This window comes from Hordeum vulgare, chromosome 3H (genome assembly GCF_904849725.1).
Source record: "Hordeum vulgare subsp. vulgare chromosome 3H, MorexV3_pseudomolecules_assembly, whole genome shotgun sequence".
Classification (NCBI taxonomy): domain Eukaryota; kingdom Viridiplantae; phylum Streptophyta; class Magnoliopsida; order Poales; family Poaceae; genus Hordeum; species Hordeum vulgare.
Window position 1 is genome coordinate 518,101,308 of NC_058520.1, and position 9,568 is coordinate 518,110,875.

Sequence of the window (9,568 nt, forward strand, 5' to 3'; positions counted from 1 at the left end):
AGAAAGGGAGGAGCTCGGGAAGAGAAGAGATCAAATGTTGCAGTGAGAATGGGGAGGGAGGGGATCGGGTGTCGCAATCGAGAGGAGGGGGACGAGTTGGCTGGGAAAATGATAAGGTTGCGTGGACGGTGCGGTGCATCGTTTTTACCAGATGCGTGTCAATCTCTCTAGATGACTTACAGAAACGAGAAATCAGTTGGTAGATTTTAATCGTATTCCTTTTTTTTTCTACCATTAATAATCATTGCTTCGGCGAGAAGTTTACTTCGTCACAGGCGAAGCCAAAGTTACCGACTCACAGGCTCGGTGCTCGGTGCTCGGCGAGTCCAACCAATATAAGCGGGTTTAGCATGTCCAAAGGGGGAAGCAAAGCTGTTAAACCCAGGGATCGTCTTCTCCCTTCTCCTCACCCCCGTCCTCCTCCTGCAAATCCCGGCGGCGTAACCCTCGCCAGGACGGCGGCGCTCCGTGCCTCCTCTCGCCGACTGTATGCACCCCCCATCCCTCTCTCCGCGCGTCCCCGCCCCCCCCCCCCCCCCCCCCCCCCCCCCTCGGCGTTCGGGTGAAAACAAAACGCGGCCGCTGGCTTGTAGTCGTCTTCGTCGATTTGATTTTAAAATTACAGGTGGTTGTCCACCGCGGAACCAGGGACGCATTCGATCGGGATCGTCTCTTCTGCGCGCGCGTGTTCGTAACGTTGTTGCGTTTTTTTTTGTTCGGGTATTCCTCGGCGGAATTTCCGTGGCTTCTGCAAGGAGAGGAAGCGTCGCGCTGGATTCGAATATTTTCGACCGCCCATGGCGATGGATTCGTATTCCGTGATTGCTTATAGCCAGCCTTAGTTGATTTTGCTTCTGAGGCGATTTTCTGTCTGCGTATGCAAAACGGTGAGGATACTGGACAGATGAGTAGTGCGAATTTTGAATCGGGGATTTAGGGTACGATTTTTCGAGGAAACTCCTCCCCTGGTGTTTACATCCAACCCAAGGAGACAACTCCCCCGAAGGGATAGTTTCGATCAGTCCGTGTTCTTATTTGGAACTGAAAGCAGCTGAATACTTTTGGTGTACTCTAGGTAGGAAATCATGTTTCTGATCAGTTCTCTTGTTTTCTTATTTAGTTTATTTACCCTGGATTAGTTCGTTTATTCTCTGATGATGCTTTTGGTTCAGATTCTTGTACGGCAGAAGATCTTGTTTAAGGAAATATAGTTGTTACACATGACTGTAGCTTGATTTCTGACGAAGCATTGCTTCTGTGATCAAATGTCACCTTCCTTCCTGCATAACCTGTAATCTGCTCATGTTCTGCAAGAATCATAACGTTGCAAATAGAATTTGCTTTAGTCTTGGAATGGCAATTTAGAGAATACAGTGTTCTTATGTTGTTCAGAAGTCATGTTTTGTACTGATGGCTGCATACACAGTTTTTGGAATCAGGCAAACATGATGAGCAAGCAGGAGCCCTGGACTCGCCTTTCCCACAGAAAGAAATTACCAGGATGGGTGGCGTACAATCCAAAGACCATGAGGCCTCCACCATTGAGCGGCGACACCAAGCAAATGAAGATTCTATCCTGGAATGTCAATGGGCTGAGCAATATTGTACAGTCAGGGGGTTTCTCTTCTGCGTTGGCTCAGAGGGAGAATTTTGATGTGTTGTGTCTTCAAGAGACACATTTGAAGGCACGTTTTCTTGTTTCCACCAGTACACTTTTAGCTTACATCGCTCCCTACCTTCATCTTTTCGTAGGTCCTGGGCTATGCCACCTGACATGGTGGATTGCATGTATTCCAGTGTGATGAATGTGTTTCCGTTCTGTTTTCAGGAGGGTGATGTTAAAGATTTCAAGAACCTGATACCAGGGTATGAGTATAACTATTGGTCATGCAGTGTCGCGAGGCTTGACTATTCAGGGACTGGAGTAATTTCAAGGGTATGGTATTCTTTTGGTTAATGCTCAAGACTCATTTCACTCTGCATACTTAATAGACATAGCATATCATTTGGTTTTGACTTGTGCCTTGCATTGCCCTCACAGGTAAAACCAATCTCTGTCCAATATGGAATTGGCATAGCTGAACATGATCAGGAGGGCAGGGTTATTACTTTGGAGTTTGAGAACTTCTACTTGGTGAATGCTTATGTCCCAAATTCTGGCCGTGGTTTACGTAGACTGGTATGATTGATCTTCCCTTACATTATTAACTGCTGCTTTATGTTTTACTGTCATTGCTAATTTCCTTTTTCTTTCATTTGATCTTCAGGTTTACAGGGTTGATAACTGGGATCCATCCTTCTCTGACTTTGTAGAAGTGGGTTCTCTTTGCTAGTTTTCTGGTGTCATTTTTTGTTACATCCGTTGATCATATTTTGTATATTCACTCCGTTTGTTATTCTATTGTTCTAGATGCACATGATGGATATTATTGTAGTTCTTATACTTTACCACAACTTCTGACTCCATCTGTATGTTTTGTGTTCTTTGAAAAGGTAGCTTTGCAATGCAAACTAACGTTAACCTTGTGGTCTGTAGAAACTGGAAAGTTTCAAGCCAGTAATTGTTGCTGGTGATCTCAACTGTGCTCGTCAGAGTATTGACATCCACAATCCTGCAGTAAGTTCGCTTTCATCCCTGAAAGTTGTCATCTAGTAGGAAGTTATATCCTTATGCTTATACATTATAGCATTGGCATTGAAAACAAATGGCTTTGATAATTTCATCACTTGCACATACTTGTATGTTTTCACACATTATCACATAATACATATTATAAACCCATGAGAATTTCAATTTTCAACTCTTTAGATGTATGTGTTGATGGTTTAATGGTGTATTGGAACTGATATTTCTGTATTTAGCTGCTCTATCATACCTTTATTGAGTTTCAACTCTCTAGATGTATGAGTTGCAGAATTGCCTCATTGTGGAACATTCCACGTTCTTACCTTTATTTTTTCTGTGATATGAAATAAATTCTGTTTGAACATATATGATTTATATGAAGCTTACAAAAAGTTGAAAGAAGGGTCCAGGATTTATCAAATTTTGAATGTGTTATTTTCGGATCAAATGAGAACGTGAATGCTCTAAATTGAGTCCATGACCAATAGGGAGATCTAGAGAATAATCTTTCTCAGTAAATATTGATGGTTCACTTAAAACTGAAAGTCACTACTCAATTTCCGATATTGATAATAACAATCAACAACAAATGTTTAGAGTTGCTGTTTGATTACATTTGCATCTCATAAGCATGGAACAGTTTCGGTTGTTCCAAAATTCTCTTCTCACTGTGCACAAGTTCTCTTCTTATTTCAATAGTCCATTGATGTAGCCTTGGCAGTTCCTTATTCAACACTGTTTTTCAGGCCAAAACTGAAGATGCAGGTTTCACCGAAGAAGAGAGGGAATCATTTCAGATAAACTTTGATATGAGAGGCTTCGTTGATACCTTCAGAAAGCAGCATCCCAAGGCTGTGGGTTATACCTTCTGGGGTGAAAATCAGCGGTGTAACAACAAAGGTATATCACTAAATGATGTAGTGTTGCACTTGCTTTCTGATTTCTGTTACCCTGGTACCAAAAAGGTATCACTGCCTGCATGTTCCGAGAATCATAGCATCTGTGAAACTAGCTACTCAATCCTCCTTGAGTGAGGAATATTTCTCTGTACATTGAGATGCAATATTCGCGAAAACAAGAAACCTGATTATTATTTTCCAAAAGAGAAGTAGTGCAAGAAATAATTGGTTCTTTCTTATTTTCTGTCGAAATGAAAGCTGAAATCGTTCTCCACTACAGGTTGGCGACTGGATTACTTTCTTGCATCGGGATCCATCATCGACAGGGTCCATGATTCGTACATTCTCCCGGACGTGACATCCAGTGACCACAGTCCAATTGGCCTTGTGCTGAAGCTCTAGGCACCGCAAGGCTGCTGGGGAAATGCTTGGTCAGGCTGAAACGATCCAAACTGGGGTAGATATGGTTTGCTTAGTCAGTTTTTCCGTGGATTTTTGCACTATGTCAATGTTCTGCAGAAGTCTTACGTATTTGTTATCTTAATTACCATGTCACCTGATATGTTTTGCGTAGTTGTTATCCTCTATGTAGTCATTAAACTCTTCTGCAATGATGAAGGAATGAATTCTAAACCGGAGTTTGCTTCTTCAACTGGGTTCTCTCAACTAAGCCCGGTGTCAGAATTTTCTGATGGTTCTGTCATGTGCTTCCATTTTGCTTTTGTTTGCTTGAGCCTCGAGGGAGGTGACTTGCCATGTTTTAATCGAGCAGGACGCTCTCAGCTGCTCAGAGAGGCATAAAACTTGGAATAACTAGTCTGGTTGTTAAGGAAGTTCAATGCTCGTCTTGTCGGTGCTCAACTCGAATCCGGTCTACCACTTCCATGGCTATGCAGCTTCGGGTCATGCTGCTGCTTGCATTTGGAAAGCGCATCCATGCCTTCTTCTGGAAGCGACAATTGCCTCGTCGCATGGGAGCGTAGGTGACCAACGGGATGGCCCCGTAGCAGTAGCAGTTGCGGGCGTTGTTGCGTACACACAAGCTTTTGCGTGCTCGCCCAAAACAAAAATTGTAGCCTCTTAACTTTGTGCAGATAAAAGAGTATCTCAAAATATGCATTGATCAATCAAATCAACTAAGGAAAACGCCACCGCCTGCTCCACTTGCCATCCGAGGGCCCACACTCAATGTTTGTTCGCTACTACGCACCGGAGGTGCTTTACAACGAATGTTGTGTTGCAATGAGCTTCTGCAACAAGACCTATGTTGCAAAAGAAAAACTGTAAAGAAAAAGGTTTGGGAAAAAACAAATGTTGAAATTCTTTCCGCAACAGGACTTCCGTTCCACAAGTTTTTGTTGCAAAAGTTTTTGCAACATGTCCTCTGTTGCAAAAGGTTAGCATGCCCCATCAACTAATAGAAGGATGTACTACATAAGATGTGTGATAATTACAGTAATTAACCTCTGAAACTTGAGAGATACTGTAAATAGATCGCCATAAGATCTTTATAATAGTAAATAGGACCTGATTCGGAGCGTAAAACACGCTGAAAATAGTTGACAGCACGGGCGCTGCAACACAGCCAGTAAACACGGCAACTAGGCTCAAAACATATGTACACAAGGCGCAAATCGCGTGACAGAACCATTACTATCTACAGGAACGTCACATAACCTACAGGCGTCTAAAACATTTACCAACGCAAAATGGCACCTCCAAAGCGGCCAAACGGCAAGATCGAGCGTCTTCGTCATCCTTCTCACATTGCGAGCGACTGGTTGGCATAACCAGGCTGCTCATAAGAGTACTGCATGCCATCTCTCACCCGGCAGTGCCTCCAGCCGTTATTCGCGCCGCCATGCTCGTCAGCCTGGTACTTGGATTTCATGGCCTTTGAGCCGATAGGACCCCCTCTGTCTCTGTTCCTGCTGTTCCTCCTGCCCGACTGGTTGTTTCGTCGTCTCCAGTGCCCATCTGTGCTGCTCTGAGCCTGGCTGTTAGACACACAGTAGCTATCTTTCTGGTCGCCCCATGAATCTGTCTGAATAGCTGCAGGGCCCCAGCCATAGTCATGGTTCCACGGGTCACCATTCATGTCCCAACTGGATGTGCAGGGAATGATTGGCACCCCCCAGCCGCTTGTCTGACCTTGCGGTTCCACATACGTGTCCCAATTTCCTGAGCTTTGCTGAACAAATGTTTCAGCAGGCTGACTGACATAACTGTCCCAGTTCCCCGAGCTTTGCTTGCAATTTGCTTCAAGGAGCTGTTGTTCCACATGATTATCCCAGTTCACAGAGCATTGCTGACCGATAGTGTTGGTTGTTTCCCCATCACCCCATCCCGTGGCCGGAACTGGCTTGTTCGTGAAGATGAAGGAGTCCCAGCCATCTGGGGTGGTGCTTTCAATTCTGGGAGCACGACGCCGTGACCTCTCCAGATCAGCAACCAACTCAGGATCGATATATTCATCTGGGTTGACCACATCAATGTACATGTCTGGGTCAGGCAATGGGATGTAACAAGGTTGACCATGATATGCAGCACAGAAACGGTCCTTCGCATCTTTGAAAGCCTTGAATGCAGCTGAATCATCCCACTCAACAATATTTGTGTACAATGACATCAATTTCTTGGCCTCGCATAGCTTACCCCAGGGGATAGAACAAGCATCAGTGCAAAATTTCTTCTCCCATAGTGGAACGGAGACATTTCCACCACCTGAAAGTCAAGCACAAACCATGCGTTATCAGTCGTACACAGACCTAATTTTTGACGTATAGAAAACGCAACCTCTATTTGTTCCCAGAGTTACGGCTACACAATTTTGGGATGCAAGAACACTGATCAACGGCTACACAATTTTGGGATGCAAGAACACTGATCAGAAAAGGAACACAACGAAATAGAGCAGCCAAAAGGATAAAGGAGGGACCAACTAACAATCATGAAAATACCAAGTACTAGTAGTTTATTTATGCACATAAACAAAGTAACCATGGTGCTTTAGCTTATAAATGTTAATAGAATCGGCATGAAGCTGTGCAAATTAGAATGCCAATTAACAAGATATTTATAGTACTAAATGTGAGAAGCAAGAAGGCACTGCCAAATTTCTCACAGCACAGATTCAGCTTAGTTACAATAACTTTTTAGCATCCCATGCCTGTTCTAACATAGTCTCATGTTCATGTATTCAGGAATTTTGATATGTCGCAGGAAGGACAACTTCCAAAAGCATGAGGGGATAAAAGTACAAACAAAGTGAGCTTCCAAAGAAACGATCCAATGTGGTAAGCACAGAAACATCCTATTCAACTCTTTACTTGAGCACTGGGAGAGCACTTGAATGGGAAGATGAGTGGTTGACCCCTATCTATTTTTACAAGGCATAAAATGATGAGCAGTCTAGTATTATTGGGAACATAATTACCCTGTTTAGCAAAATACTCTCTCCGTTCCTAAATATAAGTCTTTTAAGAAATTTTACTACGGACTACATACTTTGAAGTGTAGATTCATGCATTTTGTTCCGTATATAGTCAGTAGTGAAATCTCTAAAAAGACTTATATTTAGGAACGGAAGGAGTATATGATATCATATCAGCATTCTTGTAAAACTGCAAAGAACACTCACACGTATAATTCTTCTCAACAGTTGGCATTTGTAATGTTCAAGCATGTTAAACACGGCAGTTTCACACTTGATACGAAATTGACCTCGAGAGGTTTTAACTATATGCGTCAACATACGCATGATAAACAAATAGTATGTGTGAGTTCAGAGGTCATACACATAAACATTAGCACTGCGGTTTCTTATAACAGATTCCATATTTTCACCGATCCAAGTCAAGCAAATTCCCAGAGCCATGAAGCAATCAGTAAACCATCATAAGTATCCACGACGTCATTTTCCTTGTAGTGTCGGCACATACTAGTTGCATGATGTTACTACCCACCTGCCGACTCGATTTTACCCAAAATGTCAGTTACCGCGTCTCGACACTGCCAGGAACACACGGGTCGTGAAAGGGAGAGTGTAGCCTACTCCCTGCGCATTCTAGATTTCCATCTCAGGAAAGCTGGAAAGGGGAAAACGACGCGACCCCTCCCAAGCCAACGGCAAGCGGGGGAACAGACAAGACCGCGAACAAGACGAGGACGGATCAGGAGACGTACCGTGAGCCTGGGAGCGCGGCGGCCTCCAGTACCTGCCGGCCTCGCCCGCCGCCCTGTCCCTGTCCCCGTCCCTGTAGCCGGACCGCCTCTCCGCCATGGACGAACCGCCGGAGAACCGGGACGACCCGCTCGCCAAGGCGGGCGCTTTCCGCCCTCGACCTGGATTATTTGCCCTTGGGGACAGGCAGCGAGGCGCACTCGGCCTCGGGAGCCCGTCGATTGAACGGGCCGCCCCCGCGCGCCGGAATCGCGGCAGCGAGGGGCGGAGGCGATCCGGGAGCCCCGAACGGCGCGCGCTCGATCGAGATGGCTGCTAGAGCCGGCGGCGAGAGCGACGCGGCCGCACCGAGGCGATCGAGGCGAGGCGGTTTGGGTGCGGGTGCCGCCGTTGGTTTCGTGGGCGGAGGGGAGGGGACGGAAGGGGAGGGTGAGGGGGTGGATTAAAAATAAGGAATTCGTGTGCGAGTGCGCTTGCCGGCTCGGATGCGTGTCAGAGACGAAGACGGCTGTTGTATGCCACGAGCGCGCGGACAAAACAGACCAAAAATGACACTGGTTTAAACTTTTCGTACTGCTAGTAACAAGGTCCGACAACTTTGCCCGAGTCTCGAATCTGAACTAAGCTGCTATTAGTCATTGATTTTGGATTTCGATGTGATCCGAATGTTTCGGTAACCTTTGGTCGGGTTACGGGGAACTCGTCAAAACTCGTAGTTTTGGCCTATTCCGGCTAGTTTTGTATGCTATTAGTCACTGATTTTAGATCCCGCTGTGACCTGAACGTTTCTGGAACCCCGGGGTCCGGTTACGGGGAACTCGTTAAAACTCACAGTTTTGGCCTATTCCGACCAGTTTTCTATCCTATTAGTCATTCATTTTGGGTCCCGATGCGATCGACACGTTTAGGAAACCCCGGGGTCCGGTTATGCGAAACTCGTCAAAACTCGTAGTTTTGACCTATTGTGGTGAGTTTGTACGCTATTACTCACTAATTTTGGGTCCTCCTCCGATCTTAACGTTTCGGGAACCCCGATGTCCCGTTACGGGGAACTCGTCAAAACTCGCAGTTCTAATCTATTCTGGCCAGGTTTGTATGATATTAATCACTCATTTTGGGTCCTCCTGCGATCCGAACGTTCTGGGAACCCGGGAGTCCGGTTACAAAGTACTCGTCAAAACTCGCAGTTTTGGCCTATTCTGGCTAGTTTTCTATGCTATTAGTCACTGATTTTGGGTTCACTGTGATCCGAACGTTTCGATAACCTCACGGTCCGGTTACGGGGAACTCGTCAAAACTAGCAGTTCTAGCCTATTCCCGCGAGTTGTCTATGCTATTACTCACTGATTTTGGTTCCTGTTGTGATCCAAACATTTCGGAAACCCTGGGGTCCGGTTACGTGGAACTCGTCAAAATCGCAAATTTGGCCTATTCCAGCCAGTTTTGAATGCTATTAGTCACTGATTTTGGGTCCCGTCGTGATCCGAACATTTCGGAAACCCCGAGGTTCGGTTACGGGGATCTCGTAAAACTCCTAATTTTGGCCTATTGTGGCCAGTTTTCTATGCTATTAGTCATGGATTTTGGGTCCTCGTGCGATGTGAACGTTTCGGGAACCCCGGGGTCCAGTTACGGAGAACTCGTCAAAACTCGCAGATTTGGCCTATTTCGGCCAGTTTGGTATGATGTGACCCAAACGTTTTCGGAACCTCGGGGTCCGCTTACGGGGAACTCGTTAAAATCGCAGTTTTGGCCTATTCCCGCCAGTTTTCTATCCTATTAGTCATTGATTTTGGGTCCCTATGCGATCCGAACATTTAGGGAACCATGGGGTCCGGTTATGCGGAACTCGTCAAAATT

General features: G+C 45.5%; 2 protein-coding genes across 2 annotated transcripts; one reads left to right on the forward strand and one right to left on the reverse strand.

The window, feature by feature from the left end:
- The first annotated feature begins 329 nt into the window (after positions 1-329).
- On the forward strand, positions 330-4,172 carry LOC123440381 (DNA-(apurinic or apyrimidinic site) endonuclease, chloroplastic-like). Its single transcript, XM_045116951.1, has 8 exons — positions 330-487; positions 1,427-1,685; positions 1,829-1,936; positions 2,042-2,179; positions 2,268-2,315; positions 2,537-2,617; positions 3,373-3,526; positions 3,806-4,172. Exons 1-8 carry the CDS (start codon positions 351-353, stop codon positions 3,925-3,927), a joined length of 1,047 nt encoding a protein of 348 aa, XP_044972886.1. The 5' UTR covers positions 330-350; the 3' UTR covers positions 3,928-4,172.
- An 834-nt stretch (positions 4,173-5,006) lies between these two features.
- LOC123444622 lies at positions 5,007-8,168 on the reverse strand. The gene is made up of 2 exons (XM_045121407.1): positions 7,711-8,168; positions 5,007-6,249 (listed from the first exon to the last, which is right to left on the reverse strand). The coding sequence occupies exons 1-2, from the start codon at positions 7,805-7,807 to the stop codon at positions 5,288-5,290; spliced, it is 1,059 nt and encodes a 352-aa protein (XP_044977342.1). The 5' UTR covers positions 7,808-8,168; the 3' UTR covers positions 5,007-5,287.
- Positions 8,169-9,568: the final 1,400 nt, after the last annotated feature.